This window comes from Leucoraja erinacea, chromosome 9 (genome assembly GCF_028641065.1).
Source record: "Leucoraja erinacea ecotype New England chromosome 9, Leri_hhj_1, whole genome shotgun sequence".
In the NCBI taxonomy this organism is placed as follows: Eukaryota; Metazoa; Chordata; class Chondrichthyes; order Rajiformes; family Rajidae; genus Leucoraja; species Leucoraja erinaceus.
The window spans coordinates 56,967,535-56,986,538 of NC_073385.1; the positions used below are offsets into that span (position 1 = coordinate 56,967,535).

At 45.2% G+C, this 19,004-nt stretch overlaps 2 protein-coding genes across 2 annotated transcripts in view; one reads left to right on the forward strand and one right to left on the reverse strand.

Moving 5' to 3' along the window:
- Positions 1-507: 507 nt before the first annotated feature.
- Positions 508-13,816, reverse strand: LOC129700413 (uncharacterized). The gene is made up of 2 exons (XM_055640868.1): positions 13,680-13,816; positions 508-3,507 (listed from the first exon to the last, which is right to left on the reverse strand). Exon 2 carries the CDS (start codon positions 2,779-2,781, stop codon positions 1,759-1,761), a length of 1,023 nt encoding a protein of 340 aa, XP_055496843.1. The 5' UTR covers positions 2,782-3,507; positions 13,680-13,816; the 3' UTR covers positions 508-1,758.
- A 127-nt stretch (positions 13,817-13,943) lies between these two features.
- itpka (inositol-trisphosphate 3-kinase A) overlaps positions 13,944-19,004 on the forward strand; it is a 69,068-nt gene continuing 64,007 nt past the window's right edge. The window contains exon 1 of the mRNA XM_055640867.1: positions 13,944-14,554. Within this exon, the coding sequence (XP_055496842.1) occupies positions 14,126-14,554 (429 nt within the window). The 5' untranslated portion in view covers positions 13,944-14,125. The remainder of the gene's footprint in view (positions 14,555-19,004) is intronic.

The following is a 19,004-nucleotide window of genomic DNA, read 5'->3' on the forward strand; positions in this document are numbered from 1 at the left end:
TGTGTGGGCCAATCTGGGACCACCAACAATCCTGAAGCATTATCTTGTTTGATCTTTTGTAGACCTACTGATAAGACAAAAGGGAGGAAATGCATATAAAAACATTCCACCCCAATTTAACGAGAATGCATCTACCCCTGTTGCTGGTCCCAACGAAACATATTGGGTCTGGGTCTGGTTCCAACGAAACATATTGAGGTAACTGGTGGTTCAATGTGGATGCAAACAAGTCAATTTCTGGTTTTCCAAATTTTTGGACAATGTTATGGAAAATGTCACGATTTAACATACATTCTGTATTGTCATTAAATTTCCGTGACCTAGTGTCTACAATTACGGTATATTGAATTTACCTGGTAGGTAAATTGCAGAAAGCCAAATGTCTCTCGTAATGCACCAGTGCCAAATCATGTTTGGCAATCTGTCGCATGCTTCTGACTTGATTCCACCCTTATGATTGACATATGCTACTGCCGTAGTGTTGTCAATCTGAACCTGTACACGCAAATTTTGTACCTTGCAGCAAAGGGCTTTAAGCCCATGAAATACACTTGGTAATTCAAGATAATTAATGCCATGTGTCTTGAGCAAAGGTTCTTCCTCCGCATTGCATCTACCTCCACAGCTTGAGATGGTATCAGCAGCTCCCCAAATTTGAAATGTTAATTTGACTTTTATAACTAATGCTGTCGTTGTGGCTTCAGTGTCTCCCACAATTAAAATGTCATCCAACTAAGCCATTATCAAATGGCCTTGGGCTCTGAACAATGCTAAAATTGGTTTTAGCAGTTTTGTAAACAATCTAGGGGCTGAGGTTAAGCCATTAGGCAATGCTTTGAATTGCCACAATTGATTCATCCAGACAAATTTCAAATATCTACGATCTTTAACATGCACGGCCACAGAGTAATATGCATCTTGGAGATCTATGCTTGCCATATAGCATTCTGTTGAAATTAAATGCAAAGCATTAGTAAATGTCTCCATTTTGAAATGTTTATACTGTACAAAAGGGTTGAGACTTGTAAGATCTAAAATTATTCTACAGCCACCATCCCTTTTTGGTCTAGAAAAAATACTAGATATAAATTGGTGGTTTTGATAAACTTTTCTCAATCACACCTTTTTTACTGAATATGTCAATTTCTACTTGAATGATTCTATTCTCTTCTTTAGAGAAAGAATGTATTTGTCTTCGGAGATGTTGAGCAGGGGGATTTTCATTTTGGTAGAATTCAATTCTAAACCCCATTATACTGCACAGTATATGCATCAGTTGTTATTTTTAGCCATTCGTTTAGGAAGAATTGTAACCTTCCCCCTATTTGTGAATAGGAAACATCTGACATGTTTCTATCAGAACCAGAACCACCTATCTCAGGGTTTGCTGGTGTCACTTTTTGTACCTTGCCCCTTGTGGGAATACCATGTCCTCCACGTCCTGGGGTCGTGCGCCAATAGCGTGTATACGGGTACGAGCGACCATTTCCTTCACCAGCTCCAGCCACCCTTCGGTATGGATATTGCCTTCGAATTGTTCTGCCAAACATCGGCGGTTTTATCATACCCATCGTTTTTACTTCTTTGTTTAAAAATTTCAGGTTTTTTTGCAAGATCTTCTCCAAAGAGTAAGTATGGCAATTGTATATTAGATGGTTTACAGAGCCCACAAAACTTAGGATGTATGTTAGGTCTTATCACAGTTTTAAGAATACAGTTTATTTCAAAATGTGCATTACACATCATTCCCATAACATCCTATTGTGACGTTGTCACATTTCCGTCTTCCAGGTCTCTGGCAAACGCCGTAATGCTTGACCCCATTAATCTTAGTACCCGCTGTAACCTAATTTCTTGAGCGCGTACTGCGGTGCCCATATAACTCCATGTTTCACCGTTTAGTGCTGGGACTACTAGCAGAGCGCAATTCTGCGGGATTTCGTATTTGTTCACAATCTCATCCATCGTTGGTTCTTCCAAATGATGGGAAAGCAGGTAATTTATACTTTCTGCTATATCCTCTGGTAGAGGTTGTCCCTTGTGTCTGGGACTATAGAACATTTGGGCCAGCCCTGGTACTTTGCGTTTTTGTGTTGGGCTCTGGTCTTCATATGATTCATTGTCAGAATCTTCTGGATATTCCTCCTCATAATGGGGTTCACCTGGCATTTCTTCATCAGGTATTTCATGCGCTGGCTCTCTGATAGGCCTACGCTTAGTCGACCCTTTTTTGGGTCTCTCAGGCTCTTCCATAGAACCATATTCTGGCAGCCCTCTTTTGGATGCTGCTTCATACGCTGGCTCTCCTGTAGACCAACGTCTGTATTGTCTTTCAGACATTTCTGTTGCTGGCTCTGTGCTAGGCCAACATACATATTCATCATCATCATCAGGCATTTCGGTCGCTGGTTCACTTCTAGGCCAACGTTTCCCAGGACCTCTCCTGGGTGTTCCATACGCTGGCTCTCCTATAGGCCCGCGTTTTTTATACTCCTTCTGGAGTTTGCCTTTATAAATCATTTTACCCATGAGGAATTCCAATTGAGAAACTCTGTCTGACATAACTTCTGGTTCAGACTCGTCCGAGTCTACTGGCCTGTTAGTTTTCTTTTTGGCCTTACTCCCTGTGGGCGTTTCAACGGGGCTTTTTTCTCCCGTTTTAGAAGTTGCTGGTTTTTCTACCGTCGACTTTTTAGTCGGGCGCCCGCTACTCTCAGACATTTTGTCTTCTTGAGTGCTTACTGCGGTGCGCTTTCCTTTATTTCTCCCACCTTTCTCCATTTAGTAAAACTTGCCTGTGTTCTCTGCACGCAGTCTCCACAGAGAAAAGCAGCCTGAAAGTGAAAGTAAAAAGTACTTACCTTCAGGTTTTTTTCACTCACCGCTTGGGCTCTCCACCTCCTACCGCAGTCGCAGAGCAATACGTCTGACGATATGACGCACGTGCGCCTGGACAGGCCTTCTTCACGTGGTCACTAACGTGACTCCGAAGTAAAATAGCCTGTTGACTGTAAAGAAGAAGCTGTTCCTGAACCAGGACTTTACGGTTTTCAGGTTCCTGTACCTTCTTCCCGATGGCAGTGGTGAAATGAGTGTGAGGCTACGATGTTGTGGGCCTCTGATGTTGTTGGCTGGCAGTAACTCCGATAAATGCCTTTATTGGTGGGGAGGTCAGAGCCGGTGATGGACTGGGCAGTGGTCACACCTTTTTGCAGTCTTTTCCGCTCCCGGACATTCAAATTGCCGAACCAGGCAATGATGCAACTAGTCAATATGCTCTCTACTGTGCACTTGTAGAAGTTTAAGAGAATCCTCTCTGACGTACTGAATCTCCGTAATCTTCTCAGGAAGTAGAGATGGGCTTTCCTTGTAATTGCATCTGTGTGTGGGTCCAGGAAAGGTCTTCGGAAAAATGCACGCCCAGGAATTTGAAGTTTTTGACTCTCTCCACCATCGTCCCATTGATATAAACAGGATTGTGGGTCCTCATCCTTCCTCAATGGAGTGCTTAAACACAAAAAAAGAACCAATAGATATAAAAATGGTTACTCTGCTTTTAATTCACACACTTAACACGTGACAAAATTGACACTGCTACTCACGTTCTGCTGCAAAAACTTGGGGCATCAGAAAACCATCTTATCGGGTGATATAATATAAACATCATAAGCAAATAATCAGAATTTGGCTTATATAGTTGTTTAATTGCGAAATGAATGTAATCTTTCAAATATGAATTAGCATAAGGATTTGATGAAACCCTGCATATAAATGTCACAAAAAAGCAAGAAAACACAGGGATATATCTGACATTTTTCTTTGTAAAAACAGATTTATTTATTTTTGCTTCATCTCATTATTTTGGCTATACACCATGATATATACTACTTAAAATACAGGATATGAAACAACGGGAATATTACATAAAAAACAGGAAAATAACCTGGATGTTTGGGGACCCAGTTTAACTACGAAGAGCCATATCTAACTCTCTCTTGAATACTTGAAGGTTGCATTCCAAGTTGCTCAACATCTTGACTTTCAGTGTGGGAAGGAACTGCAGATGCTGGTTAACACTGACGATAGACACAATATGCTGGAGAATCTCAGCGGAACAGGCAGCATCTCTGGATAGAAGGAATGAGTGCCGTTTCGGCTCGACCTGAAATGTCGCCCATTCCTTCCACCCAGAGGTGCTGCCTGTTCCGCTGAGTTACTCCGTCATTTTGTGTCAATCGTGACTTTCAACCTGTTCTTTAGCTATGGTACTTGGAAGTACCAAGAGTCCCAATCTAGGCACTCCCCTCCCTACAATACAATCTTCCATTGAGATACTGCCGAGGTCGATGGTGACAGTCCACCACCTTTTGAAAGACAATTAGAGGTGGGTTGTAAACCCTTGTAATACCAACAAATCCCATCTTCCATAAACAAATGAAAAAACTGTTGTTCTCTTATAAATTATAAACCAGCAGTTGAAAGTTCCTCCAGTAACTTAAATCTTTTGGTTTTGATGGAAAGAAAGCAGGAAGGCAGGGAATTAGCTTTGGTTGAAAGGGAAATTGTCAGCGCAGTAAAACAAAATTCAAGCCGCAAGACTCGGCGCTGCAATGGTAACAGTTCATAGTCCCCACCGTGTGCTGAATGAGTGGTCCTCTTATGTGAAGCTGTGATTGGACTTTGGTTAGAGAGAAGAAAAGCTGTTCAGAATCCAATCACTTTGGAAGTTCAGTACATGCAGGGTATTCAGTGGGTGTAATCCAATAGTGACATAGCCTGCCAACCCTCCCAGTCAAGGCAAGCATTTGTGGAACAATACCAGAGCATTTACAAAACTGATCAGGGAGACAGTTTAGTTTAGATTATGGAATAGAATGGATGGAATGGAATACTTTATTCTCACATGTGACAAGGCACAGTGAAATTATTTGCTTACACACCCAAAGTATCCAAATAGAGATACATGAAAATGTTATGTTATAGAAATAGACCCAACCTTTGATTACCCGTACACTAGTTTTATGACCTACACCTTTGGGCAATTTACATTGGCCAATTAGCCTACAAACCTGCAGGTCTTTGGAGTGTGGGAGGGAACCGGTGCAACCAGAGACAATCCATACCATCACAGGGAGAAAGTACTATCTCCACACAGGCAGCATCCCATAGTCAGGATCAAACCCATGTCTATGGCACTGTGAGGCAGCAACTTCACACAGGGAAAGAAGAAAATTGGGTAAACAAATCCCAAATACAAAGCATAAGCTAACTAATAATGCATCAAAAAATATGGAAATGAATTATATACTTGTGCCTCTGCAGTTTGAACTATTTGATAAATCCCACATGTGGAGGAAGCATTTGATCAGCTAGATCTGAGACCCAATTCTGATGTATCCAAGCGCAGTTTTACAATAGCCACATGTTGCATTACAAAGAGATTCCACAAGTAGACAAAACCGTTATAGAAACATGGAAACAGAAAATAGGTGCAGGAGGAGGCCATTCGGCCTTTCGAGCCAGCACCACCATTCATTGTGATCATGGCTGATCGTCCCCTATCAATAACCCGTGCCTGCCTTCTCCCCATATCCCTTGATTCCACTAGCCCCTAGAGCTCTATCTAACTCTCTCTTAAATCCATCCAGTGACTTGGCCTCCACTGCCCTCCATGGCAGGGAATTTCATAAATTCACAACTCTCTGGGTGAAAACGTTTTTTTTCACCTCAGTCTTAAATGACCTCCCCTTTATTCTAAGAGTTATCTTAAACATATCTTAGTATACTAATAATCAGTTGTTTACCATTCATTTTTAGTAATATTAGCTCAGTGTAATAATACATATTCAATTTGGAATTGGAAGAACACATTGACATATTATTGAGAGATAAGCAGGAATCGTAAAAAAACATCTTACAACTAAAAGTGAAAAAAAATACGTAGACGAGAATGATTTAGTCAGTCTTAAATTATTTTGGCTGAGTTATGCATTTCACTGTTATACATTGTAAAAATCTGCTTGTGCTGCACATTTTCAACTTGTTGAAAATTGACAACATCAAAGGTGAAGATTCTGAGCTGGGGAGGGATATGTAAACATGGCTTTCGACCAGTTGTCGGGTAACAGTTCAAGAAGTGGCTGGAGGTTCTACACCAACTGATGTCAGGCGTGATCACCTTAGTCTGCACAAAACTAGGCAGAAGTTCAAAGTAGGACAGTGTATCTTCTGTGTTTTGGTGAATGGATAATCAATTTGTTTCTGGACAACACACTCAGGCCTGAACCATCAAGAACTATTTAATTAAAGAAAAATTCTTTACATCTTGGCCACCCAGGGTGTGTCCTAGTTAAAAGTGTTGAAAGAATCACATGTCTCTGGACAGGGGTAGAGTGATGCAACTAAGTGAGTAGAATAGTAGGTTGTTCCTCAGGTACTTTGAAGAAGTTTAATTTGCAAGGAAATTTGCAAGGGCGCAGCGGTAGAGTTGCACCCGGGTTCAATCCCGAATACGGGTGCTGTGTGTACGGAGTTTGTACGTTCTCCCCGTGATCTGTGTGGGTTTTCTCCGAGATCTTCAGTTTCCTCCCACACTCCAAAGACATGTAGGTTTGCAGGTTCATTGGTTTGGTATACGTATAAATTGTCCCTACCCGGAGTGTGTAGGATAGTGTTAATGTGCGGGAATCGCAGGTCGGTGCGGACTCAGTGGGCCGAAGCGCCTGTTTCCGCGCTGTATCTCTAAACTAAACTAAATTTACCTGGATCATTTCCGACATCTCCCTACCATTTCTAGATCTCACCATCTCAATCGCAGGCAACAGATATCTACTACAAACCCACTGACCCCCATAGCTATCTTGACTACACTTCATCCCACCCTGCTTCCTGTAAAGATTCTATCCCCTACTCCCAATTCCTCAGTCTATGCCGCATTTGTGCCCAGGATGAGGTGTTCCATACTAAGGCATCAGAGATGTCCTCATTCTTTAGAGAACGGGGGTTCCTCTCTTCCATTATAGATGAGGTTCTCACCAGGGTCTCCTCTATATCCCATAGCTCCACTCTTATTCCCCCTCTCCCTATTCATGACAAGGACAGAGTCCCCCTTTGCCTCACCTTCCACCCCATTCGCCGTCGCATACAACACATAATCGTCATTTTTGTCACCTCCAACAAGATCCTACCACTGGCCACATCATCCCATCTCCACCCCTTTCTGCTTTCCGCAGAGACCGTTCCCTCCATAACTCCCTGGTCAATTTGTCCCTTCCCACCCAACCAACCCCCTCCCCGGGTACTTTCCCTTGCAACCACAGGAAATGCAACACTTGGCCCTTTACCTCCGCCCTCGACTCCATCCAAGGACCAAATCAGTCTTTCCAGGTGAGGCAGAGGTTCACCTGCACCTCCAGAACCTCATCTACCGCTACCGCTGTTCCAGGTGTCAATTTCTCTACATCGGCGAGACCAAGCGCAGGCTCGGCGATCGTTTCACTGAACACCTCCGCTCAGTCCGTCTTAAGCAACCTGATCACCTGGTTGCTCAGCACTTCAACTCCCCCTCCCATTCCCACTCTGACCTTTCTGTCCTGGGCCTCCTCCATTGCCAGAGTGTTGCCCAGCGCAAATTGGAGGAACAGCACCTCATATTTCACAGGTAGTTTACACCCCAGCAGTATGAACATTGACTAATTTTAGATAGCCTTACTTTCTCCCTCCCCCCCCCCTCCCCAATTCTCCCATATGTCCTACTGTCTCCGCCCTCTTCCTTTCTTTTTCCCGCCCCCACCCCAACATCCGTCTGAAGATGGGCCTCGACCCGAAACGTAGCCAATTCCTTCTCTCCACAGATGCTGCCTCGCCTGCTGAGTTTCTTCAGTATTTTTTGTCGACTTTCGATTTTTCCAACATCTCCAGTTCTTTCTTAAACAATGAAATAAATTGCCGTACTATTCTTTGCAGTGTTAAAAAAAAAGAATGTTTATAATTATATGTAATAAATCAGTAGAGAGTCTTCTGGGTGTGTGCAGAGTACAGGAATTTGGCTAACAGAGCGGAAAATTTGGTGAGACGTTCAGAAATATGCGAGAAAAGCATTGATATCCGATATTGACAGTCGGGCTTATGGAGGAATAGAAAATTAAACATCTCAAGACTCAGGGAACTGCAGATGCTGGAGTTTATATTATTTTTAATTTAGTTTTAGATATACAGAGCAGAAACAGGCCCTTCGACCCACTGAGTCCGCACCGACCAGCGATCCCCTTACATTAACACTTCCCCACACACACGGGACAATTTTACAGTTACATCAAGCTAATTAACCTTCAAACCTGCACGTCTTTGGAGTGTGAGAGGAAACTGAAGATCTTGGAGAAAACCCACATAGGTCAAACGTACAAACTCCGTACCGACAACCACCCGTAGTCAGGATCGAACCCAGGTCTCTGGACGCTGTAAGGCAGTAACTCTACTGCTCTGCCACTGTGCTGCACTGAGTCTTGAGCAAAGCACAAAGTGCTTTGTGCTCCTGTACTGAATAACGAGGAATCCTTTCCTCAGATCTGAGCATTGAGTTAAATGCGAAACAGCACCAGCTCAGATGTCTTTATCTGCTTCACATCCTGTGCTGTCTGTGTGGAGTTGGCATGTTCTCCCTGTAGCGAGGTGGCTTTCCCTCATGTTTTCTGATCTCCTCCCACTTTCCAAAGATGTGCAGGTTGGAGGTTGCACTGTAAGTTGCACTATATTTGTTTATTTATTGATTATGTGTGCATGTATATATACAAACTGAACTCTTTTCATGGGCCGCGGAACCAGGAGGGCTGGGGGCGCTGCAGCCTCTCCACTTTTTTGGTGAGACATGCTTTTTCTCTTCTTCTGAGGACCTCCGACATCCAGAATCTCAGAACAAGCGCACAGTGAGCGCGGCAAAACCACGACCAGCCGTGGCACAAACCGACTGCCCCCCCAAACCCCCCCCCCCCCCCCGCTCTTCGGCCACAGTCGAGATTATGGCGCAGTGAACGAAATGTTGTGACCAAAGATCCTATAACGAGCAAGATGGTCCACTCGATAAAAAGACGTAGTACGGTCCGTGGCAGATTCATGGGTAATTTTAGGCCCCATTTCTGTAACCGGCTTCCGTCTCCGCACCAAAGATCCCATAGCGGAGCAAAGATAACTAGTTCGTAGACCGAAACATCCTCGTAAAAATAAAAGTTATTTGGTAAAAATCTTCTTCTCATTTTCAGAATTTTAATTTATTAACACAAACTGTTCACCCGCAACGTTGATTACACTGTAAGTCGGGTCGGGTCGAGTCAGGTTGCGTAAATGGATGAAAAAAAGGCCCACGTTCCGTATGATATTTCATGCAGTCCTTTATGGGAATCTGCTGTGGGACTTATATTTTGCCCACTGTGGCTATCCTTCATATCCCGGGTCCTGCCACTCTGGAGAATTTCCTCCAGCAACCGCTCCAGCCGACTTTCATGCTCTCGGGCACTAGTCGATCGCGGGTGCTTTAAATTATACGACCGCTCCTGCCGACCTTGGTGCTCTCGGGCACTAGTCGCACGCGGTTTCTCCTGCAGCCGGTCCCCATGCCTACGGGCACTGGTCGCTCCCGGCCGCCCAATATAATCATGCCGCTCCTCAGGGTCCCGGAACTCACGGGCACCTCTACCCGTTTGGGGTGAAGTTTGGCACTTGTTCCCTTATAGGAGATGCTGGTGCCGACATTCGTTGCTGCCTGCTGCTGTTCAGTAAACGGCAGCGACGTCTGTAGCTCTGTGCTGACGTCCGTTGCTAGCTGCCTGCTGCTGTTCAGAAACCGGCAGCGACGTCTATGGCTCTGTGCTGATGTCCGTTGCTGGCTGCCTGCTGCTGTTCAGAAACGGCAGCGACGTCTATAAAGAAAAGGTAAGGAAAAATTCTCTTACCTGTGCTGGTTCTCAGCCTGCCGTTTGGGAGGAACGTCCTTCCTCCCGCAGCCCCACGGACCCCGTAGCGTAGGTCCTTGGGCTGTTGTCCGAGATGTCGGGCTGACGGCTGCGGGGTACAAATAAATTGGATAGTTATATGGATGGGAAGGGAATGGAGGGTTATGGTCTGAGCGCAGGTATATGGGACTAGGGGAGATTATGTGTTCGGCACGGACTAGAAGGGTCGAGATGGCCTGTTTCCGTGCTGTAATTGTTATATGGTTATATGGTACTCCTGCCGGCGTTCTTTCCCCCCAGCTGAAGTTGCACCAACTCCCGCTAAGGGACTATCATGCTAGTGGCCGTTTGATGGCTACCTGCTGCTTGCAGATTCTTCCCTTGCCAGCTTTAAACAGCCTTCCTGTAGGAAAAGGTAAGGAAATATACGACGTTCCCTTACCTTTCTATTGCAGGTTCGAAAAACCCTGCCGTTTGGGAGGAACGTCCTTCCTCCCAACAATGACTCGTTGCAATGCGTGTAGTGATATGACACGCATGCGTCGTAAGCGGGGTTCTTCACGTAGTCACTCACGTGACTCCGAAGTAAAATTTGCCAGTATTCTGCTGGGTCTCAGATCTATGTTTTGCTCATCCATCCAAGGTCCTGCTTCAAATCCAGCAGACCACAGGCAAATTAAAGTACTTTCTTTGGCTCAGCTGAAGAAATGATTGGTGTGAATGGGTGTTTGATGGTTGGAGCAGACTCAGTGGGTGAAGAGCCTGTTTTCTTACCTCTTTAACTCTCTCGTGTCTCTGCGTTAATGCACCACCTGCTGTGGCAGAGTAACTCCCTCAACAATACACCAAATCATCAGTCCCAGGGAGCGTGCCCAAGTTGTTCAAATCACTTGAACCATAACCTTCTTAAAGGTGAAAGCGTTATCCAAACTGTGAGTGTCACAGCACATTAAAGACCTATGAGATACAATGGGATGCCTGCATCCAAATAAGCTCAGGGTAATTTTTCATGTAAGTTAAATATGTTGTGTTTAGGTCTTATTGTAGGTTGTAAATTGTGAGTTCAGGGCAGCATGGTGGCGCAACAGTGGAACTGCTGCCTCACAGTGCCAGGGACCCCGGTTCTATCCCAACCTCGGGTGATATCTGTGTGGAGTTTGCACATTCTCCCTGTGACTGCATGGGATTCCTTCGGTTGCTCCAGTTTCCTCCCACATCCCAAAGACGTGCAGGTTTGTAGTTTAATTGGCCTCTCTAAATTGCCCCAAGTGTGTTAGGAGTGAGTGGATGAGTAAGTTAGATAACATAGAAATAGTGTGCACGGGTGATGGATGGTTAGTGTGGACTCGTGGACAGAAGGGCCTGTTTCCAAGCTGTATCTCTAAACTAAACTAAACTAAACTAAACCAAACTAAATAATGGAGTAATGGAGGGATAACTGGGCCTGTTTAAGCTTCGGATTAAAGAAAACTTACTGTGATGATTAAAACCATAAGAAAAGCAATGAAGAACCACTCATTTTTTCCAGCGACGTGTTCAACCGGCCAGAATGAACAGGCTACAAGAGTCAAGGTTCAGGCTACAAGAGTTCAGGCTACAAGAGTCAAGGGTGTTTGATAGTCATATGCAATGAAAACCATAACAATGAAATCCCTACCTGCTGCACACACATGAATATAACAACGCAATAAATAAATATAAAATATACTATAATACAAAATAAATTGACAAATATTCTAGGTAACCAGACCACCATAATGCAAGTTGAAGTGTGTAGTGCAACCTTATGCAAAGTCCACAGAAGTTTGGACAAAGCATAGGACAAAGGAGGGAGAGATAGATCAGCCATGATTGAATGGTGGGGTAGACATGATGGGTCGAATGGCCTAATTCTATTCCTATCACTTATGACCTAAAGCAATGAGTTAGAAGATTAGACCCAACAGATGTCTTTGGTCAGCGTTATGTTGTCCATGTAATTTTTAGTTGACAATTGTCTCACTTAGTCAGTAAACTCACTTTCTTATCACAATTGAAACTGAAGACTGTAACAAACGTCACTTCAAATATCGAGTACAGGCAATGATACAGTCAGTATAAGACATCACATTGTAGTCATGGCATAATTGGCAACAGGCTTCTGCTCAGAATGTGAGACTTGAGCATATTATTATTCTTGAACGGCTTATTCACCAGAGGGAGTGTCAGACTATCCAAGAGACTGGGTTTTGAAAGAGTCAAAAACTGAGGCAATGTCTGCCTTTATAACTATAACAGATGCTTAGACCACCAGCTCACTGTTCCCAAACCAATAGCAATTACTGAAAATTGTGACAAAAAAATGCAGATGCGAGAAATCTGAATAAAAAAACAGAAATTGCTCAACATGTCGGACCGCATCCATGGGAATAGAGAAATGAAGTTATCATATCAGGTCAAAGACCCTCCAAACTGGGAAAAGAAAACAATTTTGTTTTAAGGTGCAGAGAGAATGGGGAAAAGAATGGATAGGACGGAGGGGAATGTAAAATAAGCTCCAAAATGTAAAACAATTGATAGTTAACTAGCAGGTGGGAGTGGACGTGGCTGAGCATTGCACCCCAGCTCCTGGAAACCACTAGTAGTGAAACGTCCAGTGTCCCAGCGCTGAGAGACCGAAATCAATGGAGCACTCAGTGCACCTAGGGTCCAGGAGACAGAGGGTACAGAACATTCAGAGATGAGAGGGATAGTGAGTGATCTTCCCCCAGTGACGCCACCAGCTTCATCACAAGGGACCCCTCTCTCCCCTCTGGGAGAGATCAGTCCCAGTACCTGAGGCCAGGAACGGTCCTGCAGTTCACCAGAGCTGTGGCAATGATGGTCCCGGACAAGTGACAATGGACAGTGCGCTGGTGATCCATGGACTCCAATTCGACAATGGAGGCGGAAAAGGGATCTACCTGAGCCGGCTGCCTGCCCCTTTTCCGAGGTTTCATCCATGCCCAGGTGGTACTGGAGGGGGACAGGCACCCTGGGGGATTTCTGGGACTGCTGGGCACCACGGGGGGTGGAATGCATCGTTGACGATTGTAATATAGTTGTTTAATACTTAGTATATTTGATATTTAACTGCAGATGCTGGTTTAAATTGACGATAGATACAAAATGCTGGAGTGAGGCAGCATCTCTGGAGAGAAGGAATGGAAGACGTTTCGGGTTGAGACCCTTCTTCAGGCTGATATTTAAGAATATGTGTTTTACTTTGCACTATGGTGGTGGGTTTGTTGGTATTGTTTTGTATTGTATTCCGAAAACTCCTGCTTACGTTATTTTTCCCCAATGAGCCAATGAAAATGACTGGTCAGCAAAGGTGATTAACTAAAACTACCTCGACTACCTCAACTACACATAACTACATGGCGACCCCACTACAACTGTACCTACAACTACAGGATTATCGATTATCTCCATGTTGAAACATTTGCCGCAACCATTCTGAGGCCGCGACTAGTTCCCAGAATGCAGGAACTCCTCGTGACCATGAAGGAAAATCACCAGAGACCACCAGCGAACATGTGGCGAAGGCAGAGTCTCCTGCACTCGCCTAAACAGTCGCCTAAGTGGGACAGGCCCATTATTGTTTTTAAACGCTGGGATAGTCCTTGCCTCTGGCAGTTTGTTCCATACACCCACCACCCTTTGTGTGCAAAAGTTACCCCTCAGATTCCTATTAAATATTTCCCCCCTCACCTTAAACCCATGTCCTCTGGTCCTCGGTTCACCTACTCTGGGCAAGAGACCATGAAACAAACTTGTTTTGATTCCTAGTGCTCCGGGTTGCAAGTCTCTAAACAAACTTGTGATCAAAGATCTTAGAGATCTTTGCTTGTGATCGCATTGTTGTAAATGGGCACAGGCACGTCTGAGCATCCAATTGCATGAGCTGGGTGGAGGGGTAGGAGGGGTTTCTGCTGTGAGAGGGAGGCCGATTTGGTTTGTGTGAGAGGGCGCAGTGGCAGTTGACTGAGCTGTTTGCCCTGGTGTGAGTGCGAGTTGCTGACACTCAACTTCCGCGTCTGACACTGCTTGCAGCCCGGAGAGAGGGAGGGAGAGAGAGAGAGAGAACGAAGTGGATTACAGAGTAAGATCTCCATGCAGGTTTGCCCGGCCGTTGCAATAATCAGGTCGGTCGGGCGATGCTCCACCGAAAGTCCTACACCCTTGCCGACATGTCCAGGAGCAAGCGAGTGTGCGGACCGGCGCCGCAAAGCAAGTTCAGCATGGTGGATCCCAGCACCGCTAACGCTCCGGCCAGCCCGCTGGGCGAACACACAGTGTGCAGGCTGCGAGCGGCCAACGGCGAGGGGGAGAGGTTGGAGCCGGAGCCCAGGCAGCGCCACCGGCCACCCGTGCCCCAGCTCACCATCACCTCGGAGGAAGGCACCACACACGACAGCCTGGAGCTGGAGATGGAGCCCGACTGCAGCAGCATCAGACTGTGCCGCAAGCTCTCCAACTCGTCCCTTTCCTCCACCGGCTCCTCGCTCTTCGAGGAGTCAGAGGACGACCTGCTCGACGGTCATCTGCAAGACCAGGGCGGCGAGAGCCAAGAGGACGAGTGTCTGGTGAGTGGCCGCTCGCTTCAACTTATTGGGACAAGCGCTGAGGAGATCTCTCCACAGTGGTCAGGGACATCAGAGTTTAGAGGCGTCAAGGTGGTCCTCCCTGGCTTAGACAAATGACAATGGTCTTCCCCAGTCACTGAGGGGAGTGTTTTGATGAGAGGAATTGGCAGGAAACTCTCAACACAAATGTGGCACCAAAGGATACAAAGTGCCAGAATAACTCAGCTGGTCTTCTGTCTTCGATCTGCTGAGTTCCTCCAGCACTTCTGCCTTTGGTTATTCTGCAAATTATGCCACATTGACGAAACAGTGAGCTGTAGATGCTGACTAATACACAAATGTACACAAAGTGCCTAGCTCAGCAGGTCAGGCAGCAGCACCTCTGGAGAACATGGATAGGCGAGTCTGAGGAAGGGTCTCCACCCGAAATATGTCACCTACCCAAGCTCTCCGGAGATGTTGCCTGGCCTGCTGAGTTACTCCAGCACTTTGTGTACTTTTGTGTGTTAGTCAGCATCTGCAGTTTCTTGTTGTGACAGGAATGTGGCATAATTTGCAGAATAACCAAAGGCAGCAGAAAACACCAAGTGCTGGAGGAACTCAGCAGATCAGGCAGCATCTGGGGAGGGAATGGTCAGGAGGTGTTTCTGGTTAGCACCCCTCGTCATTCCCTCCCCAGATGCTGCCTGACCCACTGAGTTCCTCTGGCACTTAATATTTTGCTCAAGATTCCAGCATCTGCTGTTATGTGTGTTATCAAAGTCAAAATAAAATTGCTTGATTGTGGGATGTTACAGTGGGCGCAGCTTGTGGAGTTGCTGCCTCAGCTTCAACCTTTCACCCTGGCCTCCGGTGCTGTCAATATGGAGTTTGCAAGATCTCCCTGTGACTGCATAGGTTTCCTCCGGGTGCTGCAGTTTTTGCCACATCCCAAAGACATGTAGCTTTGCAGGTTCGTTGGCAGCTGTATCTCACCCCAAGTGTGTGAATGAGTGGTAGAACCCAGGTGGGAATGCGGGGGGAATACAATGGGATGAGCGGAGTTGTTGATTAGAGGTTGGGGCAGATTTACTGGACCTGTTGCAGTGTTCAATGACTCCATAACTCTCTGCGACTGGTGTGTTAGTGAGTGGCAGAATCTGTGGGGAGCTGATGGGAAGATGGGGAAAGTAGGTCGCAGGAAAAATAAGTGGGGGGGATGGGATTGCTCTTTGAGCCAGTATGGATGTGATGGGCTAAACGGCCTCCTGAATTGTAAGGAAATGTGAAAGCAGTAAGTGAAGCAGGGCAGCATCCGTGGAGAGGTAGCTGCACACTGCAATAGCCTTTCCTTGGGGAATGTCACCTGTTGTGACCAGGAATGTCGGGCAGGGCAGATGCAGCAGCTTTCTAAAGAGGACCAGTCTGATTCCATGTGAAAATTGGAAAACAGATGCAACAAACCTCAGGGTCATCTGTAGGAACATAGGGGGTGAACTGACAGGGTTCTCCATTGATATCGCTCAATGTGACAAATGCTGTTCTTGTTTTGTTATCGGAGCAGCACATTGTGACTCATTGGTTATCGTACCAATGCCAGGGGAAGTGCCTTTGCCTTGTTTGGCACAGTATGAGATCAGCACAGGAAATAGTTCCCAAAACCAACAGGTGTACGCTTGAGCAGCTCTTCAGTTGCGTGGTTTCACAAGCAGATACGCTCTGCATTGTTTAAAAGAGGTGGAGCAACACTGCTTCAATATAAAACACATACACACAGAAATGCACATACACTTAGATATACAGGCTCCCACGCATGCACACACGCGCAAAGTGTAGGAAGGAACTGCAGGTGCCAGTTTAAACTGAAGATAGACACAATAGACAAAAGGTGCAGGAATAGGCCATATGGCCCTTCGAGCCAGCACCGCCATTTAATGTGATCATGGCTGATCATCCCCAATCAGTACCCTGTTCCTGCCTTCTCCCCTGACTCTGCTATTTCTAAGAGCCCTATCTAGCTCTCTCTCTTGAAAGCAAAATGTTGGAGTAACTCAGTGGGACTGGCAGCATCTCTGGATAGAAGAAATAGGTGACGTTTCGGGTCAAGACCCTTCTTCAGACCCTTCTGCCTGTCCTGCTGAGTTACTCCAGTACAATGACATACATACTCATATGGACAGAAAGGTAGACAATGCATTCAGAGAAACGATCACGGGTATAAACACACAGGCAGGGTGATCATACTTCCCCTTACACACACAAATACATATACATTCCCACACATACAAGTGCTACGCAGGCATACAAACACACCCACACGCACAATTGATGCACACTGCAGGAACTGTAACAAAGGTTAGTATTTTGAAGTGAAACCAATGTAAAAATGTCCCGAATTCCTGCTGAGTCAAAGGCTGAGTGTAAGAAGAGAAGTGGCTTTGAAATATTTAATGAAAAATCAGTGGATTACCTTAAATGGTATTGGTTTATTATTTTCCCATTTACTGAGATGGGAAAAAAACTTTGCCTACTATCCACTCAAATCATACTGTACATGAGTACAATCATATTATATACAAATGCAACTGTTGTACAAAGAGTTTGTAATATAGATCATAAGATCATGTGATCGGAAATGAATTAGGCCATTCAGCTCATCAAGTCTACTCCACCATTCAATCATGGCTGATCTATCTCTTCCTCCTAACCCCATTGTCCTGCCTTTTCCCTTTAACCCCTGACACCCGTACTAATAAAGAATCTATCTATCTCTGCCGTAAATATATCCACTGACTTTAACCTTCTGTGGCAAAGAATTCCACAGATTCACCACCATCTGACAAAATAAATTCCTCCACATCTCCTTCCTGTAAGAGCGTCCTTTAATTCTGAGGCTATGACCTCTAGTCCTAGACTCTCCCACTAGTGTAAACATCCTCTCCACATCCACTCTATCCAAGCCTTTTACTATTCTGTTGTTTCAGTGAGGTCCCCCCTTATTCTTCTGAACTCCAGCGAATACAGGCCCTATGCCACCAAACGCTCACCATATATTAACCCATATATTGTTGCATTACATTTGCAGAGAAACTTAGGGTAAAAAAAAAAGTGCAATGTCCACAACGGGGTAGGTTGGAAGATTGGGACTACACCCTAGTTTATGGAAGGACCGTTTAGTAGTGTGATAATAGCGGGGAAGAAGCTGTTCCTGAATCTGGTGGTACGTGCTTTCAAGCTTACCTGTCTTTTGCCCGACAGGACGGGGGAAAAGAGGCAATAACTGGGGTGTAAATGGTCCTTGATTATGTTGTCTGCATTTGCGAAGCAGTGTGAAGTATAGCTGGAGACACCAAGGGTGAGGCTGCCCTGTGTGATGGACTGGGCTACATCCAGAACTCTGCAATTTCTTGCAGTTTAGGGCAGAGTTGTGGCCAAACTAAGCTGTGATGCATCTCGATAGGATGCTCTCTATGGTGCATTGATAGGTTGGTAAGAATCGTTGGGGCATGCTGAACTTCCTCAGTCTTCTGAGGAACTAGAGCCATTGCCATGCTTTCTTGGCTGTAGCTTCAATACAATTGGTCCAGGACAAATTGTTGATGATATCTACATCCAGGAACTTGAAGTTCATAACCATCTCCATTTTGGCAGCATTGGTGCTGACTGGGATGTCCAAGCCACCTCATTTCCTGAGGTCAATAACAAGTTCCTGCTAATTTTGGGAAGAAAAGTCGACTGAGCAGGAGCTAGGAAATGGGATAAGGGTAGATTTGTATTTGCTGAGAAGAAAGTCATGGAAGCAAAAGAATTGAGGAGAATGAGCAGTGATGGTTTGGGACATATCAGAATTACAAAAGAGGAGGTGAGAGCCTCCTTAAAGCATATTAAGGTGGACAAGAGCCCAGGGCCTAACCAAATATATCCTCAGATGTGGGAATCTAGGGAAAATATTATTGCAGCTCTGGCAGTAATCAACCAGCATTTGTGGTTCCTTCCAACACACTGGATTAAAAATTGTCTTGGTGGAAGGAGTCAGAGGATGGTAGTGGAGGGCTGCTTCTCTAAATGCCAGCTTTGACCAGTGGCATGCCAGGTCCCCTAGTGATTTTGATTTATTTTAATGATTTGGATGACAATGTACTTATTGCGGTTAGTCAGTTTGCAAATGGCACCAAAATTGATGGTCTAGGTAGACAACGAGGAAGGCTATCTAAGTTTGCAAAAGTTTAGTTTAGTTTATTGCCTCATGAACCGAAGTACAGTGAAAAGCTTTTTTTGCGTGCTAACCAGTCAGCGGAAAGACTATACATGATTACAATCAAGCCATCCACAGTGTACCGATGATAAAGAGAATAACGTTTAGTACGAGATAAATACCAGTAAAGTCCGATTAAAGGTAGACCAATGATCTCCAGCGAGGTAGGTAGCTGCTCACTAGTTGTTGATAGGATGGTTCAGTTGCCTGATAACA

What these genes read in the sequence shown, in the direction of transcription:
- LOC129700413 (XM_055640868.1), bottom strand. Translation starts at nt 2,781, where the DNA reads ATGGAGAAAGGTGGGAGAAATAAAGGAAAGCGCACCGCAGTAAGCACT.